General features: G+C 39.5%; 1 protein-coding gene across 1 annotated transcript; it reads left to right on the top strand.

The window, feature by feature from the left end:
- Positions 1–4,768: 4,768 nt before the first annotated feature.
- KRT39 (keratin 39) lies at positions 4,769–11,615 on the top strand (the record flags this gene model as incomplete). The annotated part of the gene is made up of 7 exons (XM_081272122.1): positions 4,769–5,125; positions 6,169–6,251; positions 7,016–7,172; positions 7,749–7,910; positions 8,015–8,140; positions 9,573–9,793; positions 11,357–11,615. 7 exons carry the CDS (start codon positions 4,769–4,771, stop codon positions 11,613–11,615), a joined length of 1,365 nt encoding a protein of 454 aa, XP_081128248.1.
- Positions 11,616–17,270: the final 5,655 nt, after the last annotated feature.

Here is a 17,270-nt window from a genome sequence, read left to right as displayed (position 1 = left end):
AATAAAGAAGTTGGTAGCAAAAGAAAGAAACAACCCTACCTGTGAGATGCCAGAGGAGAAGAAAAGTGAAAAGATAGAAAAATACAGGAACACGAATGATTTTCAGCCTTTGCCCCCACCCCCCCACCCCCGATTCTGAAAATGATCCAATCAATTTCTGGAACACATTAAGGCATACAGAAGAAAATAGCCATCATTATTAGTAACTATAAAATGTAAAACATTTGACATTTAACATTATTAAATATATCCTTCCAGTCTTTTTTGTACATTTTTGAGATTATGAACTATTTCAAACACTATTAATTTATTGAGTCAAATTCATCAATCTTTATGGTTCCTTAATTTTGAATTGCTGTTGAAAAGACGTTCCTCTTTATGCAATTTTAAAAGAATATCACATTTTCTCTTAGCACATACATGATTTTCCCATTTTTCATGACAATGTTTGATCAATTTAGAGTTTAAGCATAGGAACAAAGTAGTGAAGCTTCATGTAGCTACACAGTTGCATTAAATCTTAATTTTAAGGTTAACTATACTTTCTTAAGGTTTAATTTTTATACAATAAAATGCATCAATTGAAAATACACAGTCCTGTGAGGTTTGAAGCCCACCTGTACTTCTATAATCATCACACAGATCAAGACAGAATAGAAGGTCAAGATGTAGAACATCAGCCTTCAACCTTCCTTCACGCTCTCCCAGCCAACCCACCTCCCCCACTGTTCTGATGCCCAACACTGCAGACAAGTCTTCCTGCCCTTGAGGTTGGTGTAAGTGAAGAGCACACTGTTTGTATTTCCTGTGCCTGGCTTCTCTAGCTCAGTACATTCCTGAGATTCTTCCATGCTGTTATGAGCAGCAGTGGTTCATTCTTTATTGTTGTTGAGTACTAGTCCACATTAAATAAATATGTCACAGCTTGTTGATCCACTGTCCTGTTTATAAGCATTGGGTTAGCTCCATGTAGTTGCCATAAGCATTCTTGTACGAGTCTTTGGGGTACAAATATACTCATTTCTTTTGGCCAGATACCTGGGAATGAAATTGCTGGGTCCTGGGAAAAGCCCTCTGTTATCAGGTGTGTGTGTATTCAGATAGACAGATAGATAGAAAATGTATATATATATATATATTATATATAAATATTTATAAATTAAGTCCTTGCTTTCACTTCTAAAGAGATTAAAACTCAATATAAATATACTGAGAGGCTCAGAAGAGGTTTAAATCAATTTTTATATAATAACTTTATTATATTCTATGTTAATAATACAGATAGAGAGAAAGAATACTTTCACCCAGTCTATGCCTTGACTTTTTGCTTTCTTACCTATTCATTTTGATCAGTTTTTCGTTTTGATGATGTCCAATCTGTTTTTAACAGTGTCCTCCGTGTGCTAAGAAATCTTTGCCTAGCGCGAGGTTATAAATATAGTCTTCTATACTTTCTTATAAAAACTTTAAACTTGCAAACTTCACATGTAAGTGATCAATCTTGAATTAGAAGAATTATTAAATAATGGTGAGGTCGAGATCAAGATGTGATTTTTCCTATGCGATTGATCACCTGTTTGATTCAGCAACATTTGTTGAAACGGCTTTCTCATTCTCATGGTCTTGCTTTGAGAAACTTGTCAAAAATCAACTCACCCAATGTATACAACACACCTATAATCCCAGGTACTCAGAAGGCTAAAGCTGGAGGATCCACAGGTTTGAGGTCAAGGCAAATGAGACCCTGCCTCAAAATTTAAAAAAATAAAATAAAAAGGGCTGAGAATGTAACTCAGTGGTAGACACTTGCCTAACTTGCCCTAGGCTCATTCTCACTGCTAAAAAAAAAAAAATCAACTAGACCCTATATTCTTTTTCTTTGATCTATTTGCCAATCTTTATGTCTATATCACACTGTCTTAATTTTACTAACATTATAGTAATTGCATGTATTTATGCACAGGCAATACATTTGTTACCAAACTTTGATTTTTCCCAAACATTTTGATTGTTGACAAGCTTTTATTTTTCTCTAATATGAAAGGTGTAAAATAAAATAATACCTCCGTATAGTTTAAATTCACATCTTCCTGCCTACAAGTGACATCAAGCACTTTTTCTTATTTTAAGTGTCTTTTGTATTTTCTTTCCGGTCACTCATTGTAATATCATTGCAAATATTCTTTCCCGGGTTTTCATCTTGTATTCTAATTTTATTGGTTGTGTTCAATCACTATTATTTTATGTAGTCACATTTGTCCAGTTTTTATGATTTCTTACTTTTGAGTCAATTTTGGAAAGTCTGACTGCAAATTTATAAAATAATTATCCTGTGTTTTCTCTGAACACATTCATTTGTTCACATCTGAGTCTTGGATCCACCTGTAATTTGTCTTGCTATGAGGCATGAGGTGTTATTCCTACATTCCCTACACCCTGGAGAGTGGTACGGAATCATCCCCAGAACACAGATGATGGTCTACATTTTTCCCTTTGTATGTAAGTGTTCTGTTTATCGTATACTAAATCCCAATCTGTTTGAGAGTCTTTTTCTAGACTTCTAAGTCTATTCTTTTGGTCTGGTCTGCCCAACAATTTATGCATCAATATCGCACTATCTTAGTTATCGAAGTTTCAAAATATATGTTAATATTTTGAAAGGACTATTTTTTCAGAATTTTCCTAATTATTCATATTTTTCAGTTTTCCTCATAAAATTTCAGAATGATCTTGTCTAGTTGAAAACAATGACATCTATTTTGGGAAGATCTTAATACATTATTGAGACTTAAGTTAACATAGAGATAATTAATATTTTTATAATGATGAATACTGTCTTTCCATTTTAGAACATGATGTATCTTTCCATTTATTCTAGGTTTCTGTCCTTCAGTCTAGGTTAACATAGTATTTACATAAATCTTATACCTTTCTAATTACATTTATTCCTACATATTTCATATGTGTGGATGCTATTAAAAATTAGGGGGCTACATGGCAAAGAGGAAATAAAGTTGCTAATCAGTAGACAACAGAGGAAGATTGGGCTGGAGTATCTGGGTGGCCCCATGTAGTCACAGGGGTCCTCAAATGTGTAAGAGGGAAGCAGAAGTTGTCTGTGTCTGAGTCATGTGATGTGAGAAGGACTGAAGGAGTCCTGACTGGCTTTGGAGATGGAAGTGGGTCACAAGCCAAAGATGTTGTGTACGGTTTCCATCACTGTCCAAAAAAAATGGGAGATAAACAACTCATAAGAAGGAAAAGTCTATTTTTGGCTCATGGTTTCGGTCTATGGTCAACCAGCTCCATTTCTTTGGGACCCATGGTGAGGTAGTACATCGTGGTGGGAGAATCTGGCCGAGGAAACTACTTGTCTCATAGCAGCCAGGAGGCAAAGAAAGAGGGGGTGGATGGGGCTGGGTCCAATATCCTTTCCAGTGGATGCCCCCTGTGACCTAGCTTTTTCTCAGGAGGCCCCACCTCTTACAGGTGCCATTTTGAGTCACTATTGAAAAGGCCTTCTGACTGCATATTCATAAAATAATTATCTTGCATTTTCTCTGAACACATTTATGATTCATTTTTTTTCGTATCTGAATCACCTCCCACTAGCACCAAAGGCTGACCTTTGGAAGACACCTGTCTGAACCCTAGCAGACATGGACAGCCTCTAGAAGCTGAAAAAGACAAGAGAAGGATTCTCCCCTCCAGCCCCCATAAAGGTTCAGAATCAAGTAACTTTTTAAAGAAAATACTCAGAAAGAGCACGTATACCTTCCTTCAGATCATATTTAAACATCAAATATAAATCAACAGCATGATAATTGTAAGCTAATGGTATACCCCAGCAAACACTGAGCACTAAAAGTGCTACAAAGTGTGGGCTTTGGACAATCAAAAAGTAATTAGTCTCTTCCAAGAAATATCTTGTTAACATTCATACTCCACCTAGAAAGCTAAAACACTAATTTGCCAATGACCTTTAAAAAGAGCCTAATTTAAAGGCTGGCAGTGTCACTCAGTGATCAAGTGCTTTCTTGGTGTATGCGAGTTGCTGGGTTCAATCCCCAGCACTGAAAGAAAAGAAAAAAATTGAAGAGCCTATCTAAGACTAATATTTTAATCCACATTTACCATGTCCTAACAATGAAAGTGGAAAAATCAGCTGGACAGAACAAGATAAAATCCTATTTTCTAAGTTCACTAATTATTATTAGATATTCATAGTTTCCCTTTTTCTGCTGAAGAAAGGAAAAGAAGGAAGGACTTCTTCCCGGTCAATTCCAGGGGGTGAGGTCAACGAGGATTTAATGAACTTAATAGACTCACACCTGCTTAATAATGGATGCTGTGAGGACTGTGCCGACAGTTCCTTTTGAAGACACAATGTGAAGCTCTGGATCCAATGACACGATGGGTAATAACTTAGTAACCACCTAAATGCACCATTTTATGAGACAAGTAACTCTTCTCAGGCAAGTAAAAAGCAGACTAATGAGGTGTTCCTATGGGATTTGATATAAACATTAGAAAGCAAAACATCCCACCTATTGTGACACCACCTCTAGGGAAGGCTATATAAGCACTTCAAAGAGGAGACAGCCAACAGCTTGGGATTTAGACTCAGTGGAGGGTGCTTGAGGCGGTGACCACAGACGAGGAGACCAACTGAAGCTGGACACACGCTGTGGATACCGAGGGCTCTAGAACAACTATTTCTTCTTCAACCTCAAACCAAAACTGCTCTGGGATTACAAATTTTAGGACCATGTCTGCTAACAACAGCTGCCAATCAACTGCCCATGTACCAAGAACTCCCCAGAGCCAGGTCTGCCAATCCACTCATCGCCTTTGTCGCACCCCCATCTACCTCATAAGCAACTTCTGTGTCCATCCCTCTCTGGATGACTGCAGCTGGATGGGTGAAGGTATCAACAGTAACGAGAAGGAGACCATGCAGATCTTGAACGACCGCCTTGCTAACTTCCTGGAAAAGGTGCGAATGCTGGAACGAGAGAACACTGAACTGGAGTGCAGAATCCAGGAAGAGCGTAACAAAGAGCTCCCTGTCCTGTGTCCTAATTACCTGTCCTACTACACCACCATCGAGGAGCTCCAGCAGAAGGTGAGATCCAGCAATCTGTTTAATCCAGTTGTGAATCTATAGTCTCCAAGCAATGGCTATTTGCTAAGCTTTAGCAGTTTTAGTTCTTTTTATGCTGAAAAAAAATGTTTATTGAAGAATAAGAAAAGCTCTTGAGTTAACTGTCAACTTGAGGTAACATTCGGATTTTAGAGTTTTTCCTATTGCCAGAGATAGGCTTTACCATTATAACTAGATAGCTTAGGACCAAATCAGGTTCACAACCAGTGGTTCCCATTTCTTTGATACAAATAAACGTGGCTGTATAACCAATGTGATCCTGCAATCTGTACACGTGGAAAAATAAGATTAAGATTACGTACCCCATTTGAATCAAATGTATGATATGTCAAGATCATTGTAATGTTTTGAGCAACTAATAAAAAAAATTAAAAAATAAATAAATAAGTAATCATTAAAAAAATAAGAAAGCAGGGCTCTTAAAAGATAAATTTTTCCTTAGTAAGTTTCTAAACAGTTTAGTTTTTAATCTGTGTTGGAACCATTCCACCTTTTTCTCCTCTTATGCTCATTTTAATCATCTTTACATTATTCAAATCATTTGTTCCGATACCTAAGTTTCTTATTCGGAGTGATATGCTGCTGTTACTACACATCTGGGTTCATTCAGTTTTATTTGTTCAACAAATATTTTCAGAGCACCTAGACATTGTTCTAGGTTCTGAAAAAAAATATGGGTGAACTAAAAATATCCCTTCCTTCATGGAATTTATAGTCTAATGGGTTGTGGTATGTTAGGCATATTTGGGATAGATTTTCTATTTTTAACAGAAAAACATATGCAAACGTTTTTACGTATGTAATTTTTTGCTGATCTTTTAGGAAAATAACAAAACCTCTGGTTTTCCAAAATCTCCCAAGCTTCTTGAACATAGCTCTGGAGATTTATAAAAAGTTTAACTTGCCTTCCCCTAATTCACTGAAACACACACAACCTCTTCGGTTCTTAAAAGAAGGAGATCCTGGTGTTTGTCTCATTTGTGTGTACAATTTCTTAATTCTAGATCTTGTGTACCAAGGCTGAGAATTCCAGGCTGGTCTCACAAATTGACAACACCAAACTGGCTGCAGATGACTTGAGAGCCAAGTAAGCCCACCCAGCACTATCACAATGACAAAATTTACCCCTGAGTCAGACCTAAGCAATCCCAGTACGATTGTTCCCATGTCTACTAAGCCTCCTACTCCAGAGCACGTTGGCACTAGCTCCAAAGAGACCTGAAAATTCAGTAAATAATTAAGATTGGTAACCCTCACCTGTATATGTAGGACCTACAGTTCTAACATAAGAGCTATCTGATTACATGCTTAACAGCTGGTTACATGATAACAGCTTAGTAAAATAGCTTAGTAAAAACGTAACAGCTTAGTAAAACAGCTTAGTAAAATAAATAATATGCTGTACAGCTTAGTAAAACAGCTTAGTAAAATAGATAATATGCTGTTATTCAGTTTAAAGTAAGAAAACTGGTGTAATGAGGAAGTTACCTATCCAAAAGCATACAACCAATGGAAGACACAGCCAAAATGTAGATGCTAGTCCCTGACCCCTAACCCTAATACTCTTCTTACTAACACTGCATTGCCTCTAGGGGCAGAGGAAGAGGGATAAATTCCCTCATCTCCAAGAATAGCACTGTAGCATCACTCTGGCCAACTAACTTAGGCATAATAACTAAGTATGATATGTATCAAATGATATTTATCAGATGGTTTCACTTCTAAAGAGAATAAAACTCTCCATAGCAATAGAATGAGAAGCCCAGAGAGAAACATGGAAGGGAGTTCTGCCTGGCTGGATTGGCACCATCTTCTTTTTAATGCCTTTCTTTTCATGTCTGGCTTTTGAAGCTATGAAGCTGAGGTGTCCCTACGCCAACTCGTGGAGGCTGACGCCAACAGCCTACGGAAGATCCTGGATGCACTGACCCTGAGTAAGGCTGACCTGGAGGCGCGAGTGCAGTCTCTGAAGGAGGAGCTCCTCTGCCTCAAAAACAGTCACCAAGAGGTTAGAAAAAGACCAAGAGGGTCAATACACGCTAAGCCTCTAAAATGAGCATGAGTTCCTTTGAATTGTGCTTGACAAAGGGCATTCCCATTAGATATTACTCAGGCTTTTAGCCCTGATAATACCAGCTGCTTCTTCATGTACTATGGATTCAATGTATCTCAAACTCATTGGCTGCTACACAATATCTGGGGCCACTTGGATAGAAAAATCCTCTGATGTTGCAATTTCCCTACAATTGGTACAAGTACAAGCCCATATATGTATCATAGAGACTATGAGCTCTCGTTATCAATTCACCTCTATGTTGCTACCTCTGTTACCCATCCCTAGAATTTATCAAGATTTTTTTTGAAACTCTAATCTTGTTAGTCAATTCCTTTTAATTTTGCACATATTTGAAATAGCTGTAAATCATTTTATGGCATTTGGATACTACTGTAAGTCATTGATTCCTTTATTGTGGACTGTAATTTAGATCAATGCGGTTAAGCTGAATTCTTGCTGTTAGACCGAAAAAGACATCAGAAGGTCATCTATTCACCAAGTAACTTCACATTCTTTTTCTTTTCATAGGATATCAACTCCTTATGGGGACAGCTTGGGGACAGACTCAACATTGAAGTAACCGCAGCCCCTTCTGTCAACATAAACCAGATTCTACAAGAAATGAGATGTCAGTATGAATCCATCATGGAGACAAACCGTAAAGATGTGGAACAATGGTTCAACGCCCAGGTAGGCAGAGTAGAAAAGTCAAAAAGCAATAAGCTGATGTGTTTCCAAGGGCCCTTCATGGGTCATGTTTTCCTTCCAAAATCCCCGTGGACTTTGTGTTTCAGATGGAGGAGCTGAATCAACAAGTGGTGACCAGCTCTCAACAGCAGCAGTGCTCCCAGAAGGAAATCGCAGAACTGAGACGTACTGTGAATGCTCTGGAGGTGGAACTACAGGCCCAGCACCGAATGGTACCCAGCATGCTAACCAAGCCTAGCTCAGCAAGGATGGCAGCAGCACCTGTGTGTCTGCCACAGTGCTTCCCAAACTCTGCCCCTCAGAACAGCTCCTCCGTTGGTTAAAGGGTCTATGGCTAAGAAAGGACTTCATAGTCAAAAAAGGGGAAAATGCTCAATTAAACAAAGGTTAAACATACTGGCTTCCCATAAGCCTTTAATAAGCTGATATACACCATGAATCTCCAAAAAGGGGGTATATGGTATTGGGCATTCCAAAACTTGTTTTACTATGGACCCTCTTTTTTTTTAAGTTTTTCATGGTAATAATGGAGTACACTTTGGAAAACACTAGGAAAGCATTTTATATATGCAGAGCATTTTTATAAGCTATCATATTAGAATTATAAAACAATCTTATGAGGGAGGTGGTATAATTATTATCCAACTTGACTGATGAGGTTCTAAGAGCTAAAGTGATTTTCCCAAGAAGAATCTAAAATAAGTGTCCTCTCACCTACTTGACACATTAAGACACTGAGATCCTAAGGCACCAAGTAACCTGTCCAAAGTCACAGAAGAAATGAGTCTGAGCTACAATTCAGATTCCACAGCCAATACCACTTCCACCTCATTACAGTGCCTCTCTGATGTAAGAAATTACTGAAATGACCAACTATGAAAGGTATTACAAAGACTTGGCCCTACGCTGGTTTTGTAACCTGCAAGTCATATGATCTTAGGCAACTCATTTAACCTCAGTTTTATCAACTAAAAACAAATCAAAAAAACAACTGGGGTATAAATATTTGGTTACTAAAACTGAAAAATCCCACTTTCAACTTCTATGTTTTACATAAGGAATTGATCCAGTGAGGGAAATGTCTATGGTTAAACATTGTTCACTGCCTTTTTCAGTATAAGAACTTATTGAATGAGATCTCATGATAATGCTTTTTTTTTTTTTTGTCCTGGAGATTGAACACAGGGGCATTTAACCATTGGCCACATCTCCAGCCCTTTTTATTTTTTTATTTTGGGAAAGGGCCTTGCTAAATTGCTGAGGATGGTTTTGAACTTGTGACCCTACTGCCTTACCCTCCCAAGCCACTGGGAGGTGATGCATTTTTAATACCTGGGTGTGCAATGAGTTGAATTTGTTTTTTCTATTACAAGTAGCAGAATATGGTAGGAGATTATCAGGAAGTCCAAAAATAAGAGGAAGAGAAGTAAACACAAAGAGGGGGGAGGGATGATAAAAGAAAACAAGCTTTAATATAATTGGCCATTTTGCTTTAGATTTATATGGTTAGGAGGTAATAAAAGGGCTTGGAGATCCATTACCAGTATCACAAAGAAATCATTGGTTTCAATGACTTAAACAATGACCTGGGCTCAAAGGAGTCATTATTGTAAATTCTACCTTTCTTTTCCTCCTCCCTGGTAGAGAGATTCCCAGGAATGCATCCTGACAGAGACTGAGGCCCGATACACGACCCTGCTGGCCCAGATCCAAAGTCTGGTCCATAATCTGGAGGCTCAGCTGGCAGAGATCCGCAGTGCCCTGGAAAGACAGAACCAGGAATATGACATTCTGCTGGATATTAAGTCCCGGCTGGAGTGTGAGATTGCCACATATCGCAGTCTTCTGGAGAGCTCAGACTGCAAGTAAGTAAAATGAAAACAACTTGTATGAGAAAAAATGCTAAGATGCACACATGTATATACTGCCACTGGTATCCAGAGGACTGCACTTTGAGCTTCTTGCTTGTGCTGGGAAGCTCTGAATGGAGACCTCGGCACACTGTCTTAAGCTGTACCCTGCGAGACTACAACTATAACCTAGTCCAAACTTGAGGTATAGGCTGAACTGAGTTGCTTTGAAGAGCCAGTATACAAGGTAATTCCTTAGCTTCTTAGAGTTTTAAAAATTATTAGATAAAAATGGATTTTCCCAAAGATATATATTGCTAGCCACTGTTACATCCCCACCGAGATGAATGCCTGACTTTGCCAAGTTGAAACAAGACAACCCTGGTCTCTTTGGGGAAACGCCGCCCAGCTGAAACCCCTACTGCATCCAGCTACTGGTTCTTGATGTCAATAGCAGTGTATTCACAGGTGTGTTTCAGCATCATTTTAAAAAAAAAAAAAAAGTTGTATTTTTAAAACAATGATAAGCTAACAAACCCATTAACAACTCACCTGGAATATGAACACTTTGGAAGTCACTCGGTCCAGATGAACACAAATGCATGCTTAGTTGCAGCTGCAAAGGACACCGACCTGCCCCAACTCATCACATCAGTGAGCTCTCTGTTCACGGTGTTTTTGTTTCTATTTTTTGGGGGGTGGTTACTGGGCTCTTTTTATTTTTATTTTTTATTTTGAGACAGGGTCTCACTAAGTTGCTTAGGGCCTAAGTGGCTAAGACTGGCTTTGAACTTGTCATCCTCATGCCTCAGCCCCGCAAACTGCTGGGATTATAGGCATGCGCTACTGCACCCAGCTCACAGCATTCTCCAAACAGGCATGTCCCCATCATGCTAGCACAATGTTCACTGATTTCATCACCTTAATATTTCAAAGTGCCTCCTGTTATCAAAGTAAGATCATGTATTACAAAAGGTGTTTACTGTTAGTTGTTTACTACTCCAATTCTCTCAAAACTATTCATTTATAGAGGCCCAGAAGGCACTTTGAAGATTCCACATCTAAAGATTTCATAGATGGGATGCAAATCACCACTAGCAATGTGACTAGCTTCCCATGAGAAAAATATCTGATTCATTTCTGTTCCTCAACTTGTTCCTTATCTGTTGATCCTTAACTGTTGATCCTGTGAGGTTAGTTCCCATTATGTCCATTCTGCAGATGAAAAGCTAAAGCTCAGGAGCGTTAACTGAGCTCCCTGAGGTCACCAGCTGGTAAATGACAGAGCTGGACTCCACCGCAGTTTTTGACTCCCTTGCAGTATGAGTCCCGTGATGCTCTGACATTGGCCATATCGGAAGCTTACTTAGCATAATATTTCTCAAGCTAGGATGCTGTTTTCCCCAGTGGATCCGACCTGGTTCTTTTTTCTTCCACTGACTACAACACGAAATGAATAAACACTTGGAAGCACTTATTTTGAAGGACAAGTTGTTGAAAACTTTGCCCACTTCCATTTTTCTTCATAGCCATCATTGCTCTTCCTCAATCATAGGTAAAACTCTGTTTTCTCCTCAGGCTTCCCTGTAACCCGTGTGCCACCCAATGCAAGCCTTCCACTTGCACACCCTCCAAGCCCAGCACCGTGGAATGCACCGCCCCGGTTTTCACATCCTCAGCCCCCAATGGGATACTCAAGCGGTACAACGTCTGTGGACCCCCGTCCCGGATACTAGTAAAAATATGCACCATCACCAAGGAGATTCAGGACGGGAAGGTCATTTCTTCTCATGAACATGTGCAGCCTTGCTTCATCCCCAGACTTGCCAAAGTCTAACGGCCCAAGGTGATGCGAAGGACCCCCATTCATGAGAGAAAGGCCAATACATGCTCCTGCCAGAGAGGTTTAAGAACTCCCCAGGCCCTTAAGGTACTTAGTCTCTTACTACTACAGCGGGTCCCCATCACTAGATAGAGTGTCTTTTATTCCACTCCTTCCCTAAGTCGCTGCTGCCAACGTGACAATAAATTACATTTCTCTGGTAGGACATTTTGCATTCATCTGAAGGATGGGAATGGATTAGCCAGTTCCCCGGGGAAGATGGCCTATGATGCTTGACTCCCCAGGTGTTGAACTGGCAGGTTTTTCTTTTGTTTACTCAGGCCTTATTTACTTATGTGCCTCCTTCAAGCCAGTCAGACAAGTTCCAGGATTGTTTTTGGCCATTGGCACACTAAGGTGAAAAGCTACAACCTTCCCTTCCAAGCTCCTTTTGTGGCTTTAGAAGGAAGCCTTTACAGAAACAGAGTAAATAAGGAAAAAGAAGATCTTTGATGTTTAGTTTCCTTGAATAGATAATCACAGGTCCTGTTGAACTCTGCTGCCTCAGTTTTTTGTTTATAGGTACTGACATACTTGACCCTCCCCGGGAGATTTTTGAAGATGTCCATGTTCTCTAAAACTTTGTGAACCATTAGGCTCTTCTCCAAATATTTTCTTTGAGAATCAGAAATAGTTATGGGGAATGAATCTAGAGCTATTTCTTCAAAGAATAATTTTGAAGAAACTGGGTCCTTTCGTTAAATGTTTACTCTTTCTCTTTCTATTCTTTAGGGAATGGGAGTTTGATCTGATTGTTTGAGAAGGGCCATGTAGCTGGATCTCTCAAGACATAACCCCCGATGGGTGACCATGAAAAAATAGCTTAGATTCCTGCTTCAATCTATCCATCAGAGAGAAATGGACTTGATATTCACAAGCTTTGCAGAAATTCAATAGTGAATCATTGCTACTTGAAAGCACCAGGGAACCCCACTGTGAGAAGGTATTATTTATGTACTAGCCAGTACCATAGCTTCTTAACAGCAGAGCTCAGAGTATGTAAATCATTCCCTGTAAAAATGAGACATTTTTGGAGGTTTTAGCAAATAATTCCAAATCAAACATAGAATGGGGAGCCCAAAGACCTTGTGTTTCTAAACTTGCCATATCCCAACTGTGACCCTGCACAGTTTAGATTCATTTCCTAAAGAAAGAAATTGCCTACTTCACAGGGCTGTTGTGAAGAGCAAATGAAATTGTTTATGTAATACTGCTGTTTGATGAAAAGCACTAGACAAATGTGATCTTAAATAAGCTTTGCTATTAGCTACAGCTCTGGACATAATTTTATTCATTATTATCTTCTTAAAATTGTTTCTTCATGAATTATTTATCCAGTCATGATTTGGGAGTTTTAATAGTGTTTAGCTTCGGAGGGTGGGGGACAAAACAAGATGTCTTGTGATCATGCCTACAATTCTACTCAATAAAGCATTTTTTAAATTCTTAGGGTAAGTATCAGATGTCAGTTGATGCCTGGTGCCCACATCAAAGATGTTTACAGTAACTCACAGCTCAGAGATTTACTTCCTCCAGACAAGTAGCAACTCACACTAACCTAGTGGAATGCAGAATTCCCAGAATGGACACTTTTCTATGGATGATTTCTCATCCAAATGAGCAAAGTCCCTCCAGTCAGCACTTAAGTGCATATTATCTCAGACTACAGAATGGAAATATGGAAAAGAGCCAAGAACTTGAACTAGAAACCATGGTACAGAGTCTCAACCCATTTTGTGTGTGTGATCTTGAGTAAAACGGACTTTACAACATGGGACCCATCTAAAAAGTGGCTGATAGGATTAAATGATAGAATAATGATAGAATCTTGCAAAGTGGTGGTGTTTTGCAGAAAGCAGTCCTTATTCCCTAAATTAAAAGCCAGACATATGTCACTTCCATCCATCTTCCTCCTTTCTAATTCAATGTAAGCCAGGTGGATCCTGATACATACCATCAACACTTACTGGAAAACTAATTGGCAAGAGGTCAGAGCTGCTCAACCTGCTCTGAGATTCTGATCCTAACTAGATAGAAGGGTCAGTGGACTCAGGCTAACCTTAGGCTGATGCAGCAATGCCATTATCAGTTCATCCCAGAATTTTGGCATCTTCTACCCACTCAAAGCAAAGTATCCCTCATCCCTTCTGTAATAAAAATAAGTTTTTATGAATTGCACAGTCACAAGGGAATGGGCCTCTCAAGGGCTTATAGATTTTTTTCTTTGAATAAGAGAATGTAAACCCATCTGCAGGAGTTTGTCTACATGTGGCCAAATCTTTTCAAGGCAATATGAGTCTGGATTTTACCAGGAAACTAAATTAGTATCCTATATAGCCACAGGAGGGAGTTAAAGGGTTTTTACATAGTTCAGCCTAGGTCAGCAGCTGGAGTAGAAAAGGGGCTTGTAGGAGACAAAGGATTCCCTACGAGTATAATTCTAGCACAGCTCAAAAGAGCCATGAATTAGGAAACACCATGGTCTCTGAAGCTTGAGTTCAAATCCTATCCCTGCTTTTCACTGTGAGAGTCCATAATTACATTTCTAAACAAAGGAGATGTTTTGGAGATATTTTTTCTAGACTTTGTCTTTCTTCATGTTGATTCACCCTAATGTCATAGCTGGTTCCAACTCTCCCAAATACACAGATAACCACACTTCCCTCTCCCTTTGCTTCTTGCCCTTTAACTGCCCCCGTGCCTGCTCCTCCAGCACAGGGCAAGTAGCCTCTCCCTGCTAACCTCATCAATTCCAACAATCTTGGCCTAGAAACTTTTCCTCAAGAGTTCCTTAGTGGTAATCCCTTTCACGATTTCCCTCCTGGACTTCCCTAGTGCAATCCAGAAGCCACCTGCAGTCACATTTCCTGGGGAGCTTTAAAATTCAGATCTTTGGAGGTATGCCAGACTTGTGGCATTCGCATCACCAGGTGTGGGACCTGGGAATCCAATTTTTAACAAAACTCCCCAACAGAGGAGCATACACTGCATTCAAAGCTATTGCTTTATAATTGACAACTGATTTTTGGTATAAAGATCTGGATGACTCCATCTTTTTTATCATCTTTTTTTATTAATACCTATAAATTGTGCATATTAATGGGATGCATTCTAATATTTCCAAATATGTATACAGCATCCACCCTTCCTTTTGAGTGTCTCTTTTATTTTTTATTTTTTTTAACTTTTTTTATTGTTGGTTGTTCAAAACATTACATAGTTCTTGACATATCATACTTCACACTTTGATTCAAGTGGGTTATAAACTCCCATTTTTGAGTGTCTCTTTTATATTTTGACACTAGCCTCATAGATGATCACATTTACAGATAGTTCCTCCTCTACATGTCAATCTGCCTGTTTATGAAAGGGAGTTAATCAATAATAATCAATAATTTAACAAACTTTGTTAATTCATTTAACACTCACACCACCACCAGGAAGTAGCTACTATTAATAGTCCCATTAAACAGATGAAACAGATAGACAGAGAAGTTCAATAATTCATCGAATGCCACACCATAATGAAATTAAAGTTTAAGTACTTTGATTTCCTTAACACCAGACATACAATCAATCAGTCTCCCCAAACAGAAATGATCCACAATAACAATGATTGCTTTTCAAAGCACCCTTGTCATACTTCTAGTGAGATGCCATCAAGAGGAGAAGTTTTTAGGCTATTGCTACTAATCATTCTCTTCATCCAAAGTGCAGAGATTAAGTGAGTTTTAGTATTAGGTATTTTGATGGCAGTTCATAACCTTTTATATATCATAGATAGAGAAACCAGAGAGCCCAGAGAGAAAGGTAACTGAACCATGAACCATGATGACTGATGAGAAAATATAGCTCTCTTTTCACCCGACAGTGACCTTGGGTTCCAGTTCTCAGGAGCATCACGTGGCTTCCCTGTGCTTTGGGCCCCGAGTGCTCATCACAGAACTCTCCAGCTCTGATACCCTTAGTTTCTCTTGTAAGTGCTAATGTCATGGGACCCACCGTATTGTGTCTAATCTTCTACCTCCGCAAAGATGAAATGACACCCAAAGTAACATCCTCCAAACCCCTAAACCCAGTGCCTTTCAAAGGCAAGGAAATGGTGTCAATGGATGTTTTTGAGAAGCCACTACTGCATGCTGTTAGGATTAATTCCCATAATTTCTACCTATCAGACGATGGGGGACGCATCTTCCTCTAGGGAGCCATGAACTTGTCCATGCCTGAAGAGACTCATCTTCATTCTGTCCATTTTGATTTCAAAGTCTTGATCATAAAAGTTCTTTTCAAAGAAAATGTCCTTCTCTAAACGAAAGGGAAGGAGAAAAATGCAAAGTTTCAGGAGAAAGGGGAAGTGTCCTGGGGAGGAGGGAACATCGCCATCCACATCAGGGTGGAGGCTGAGGCATCCCCATGTGGAGTCGTGGGTTAGTGTCGGTGCACGCACGCCTGGCCAAGCGTTCCCTGTTTCAACACTATGATCAAATGTCTTTTATAGGAAATGAATCCTTGGCCTATTTGGCTGGCTGGAAATATCTGGTCAGTGTGTTCATACATGAGTCACAGGCTTCCCGGGGACAACCCACGCACCCCGTACAAATGGGAACAACCCTGTTTGGCAACATTGAATAGGTTTATTCTAATTGCCATTAACCTTTCAGGTTGAGCATCATATCTGGAGAGTTTTCTTAGCCAATACCTTTAAGCCATAAGCCACCATTTAGCATTCACGTAAGAAAAATGTGTAAAATGCCAATGTTTATTAAACTTCTCCATGAAGGTGTCAACGGTAGGAAAGTTTCTGAACAGATTTTCGTTATCTTGTCCTCTCTCTCTCCCTCTCTTTCTCAGTCTCCTTTCCCTCTCCATTTCCATCCTGCTCCTATTTCTCCTCCCTCTTTCTCTGAAACAACATAACAATCAAGTTGGACATACAGGTAGCACCCGAGAAAACATCTGAAACAAGGAGTTCTCTTACTATTTTCTAGGAAGAAAGCAGATTTGGGGATTCTTTCTCTGTGTTCCACTCAGAACAACAACAACTAAACTCAAGAAGGCCTTTCTTCTAAGCCAGGGGCAAAAGTTTCTGACATCATAGCTCCTTAGGGTGGTCCAACAGGTGCCTGAGTCACCGTGGAGAGGGGTGTACTACCCACTTGGTATCTGGGACACTTGAAGAAGTCAATTTCCTGACCCAGAAGACATTGAGAGAGCTCACACTTGGAGCTCATTTCTTTCAATCTATGCAGCTGGTTATAGAGAACGATCTATCCCCAACTCTAAGTGAGAGTACAAGTGTCTTCTCTCCGTGTCAGCTGGGGATTGTTTATTGGCTCGTTTTTCACTAACCCACCAGAAAAAAAATAAGTGCCCTCCTCCTTTACCATCACTGTTGGAGAAATACATACACCTGCCTTGTAGGATGGCCTCTGTGGTTACAGAGAGAAGTCTGGTGGTACAAGGCAGATAAAACAACAACCAGGACTTTTTTCAGGGGAAAAGGGAGAGTATAATTTTCTCCTTTTCTCCATCAAGTGATCCAGAAAGTCCAGAATTAAACCATTAGAAAAAAGCTAGAAAAGGCCAGGCCTGGTGGTACAAGCTTATGAT

Source organism: Spermophilus citellus, assembly GCF_964194105.1.
Source record: "Spermophilus citellus genome assembly, chromosome: 17".
Classification (NCBI taxonomy): Eukaryota; Metazoa; Chordata; class Mammalia; order Rodentia; family Sciuridae; genus Spermophilus; species Spermophilus citellus.
Note: the sequence above shows the minus strand (reverse complement) of the source record. Positions and strands in the feature narration are given on the sequence as shown.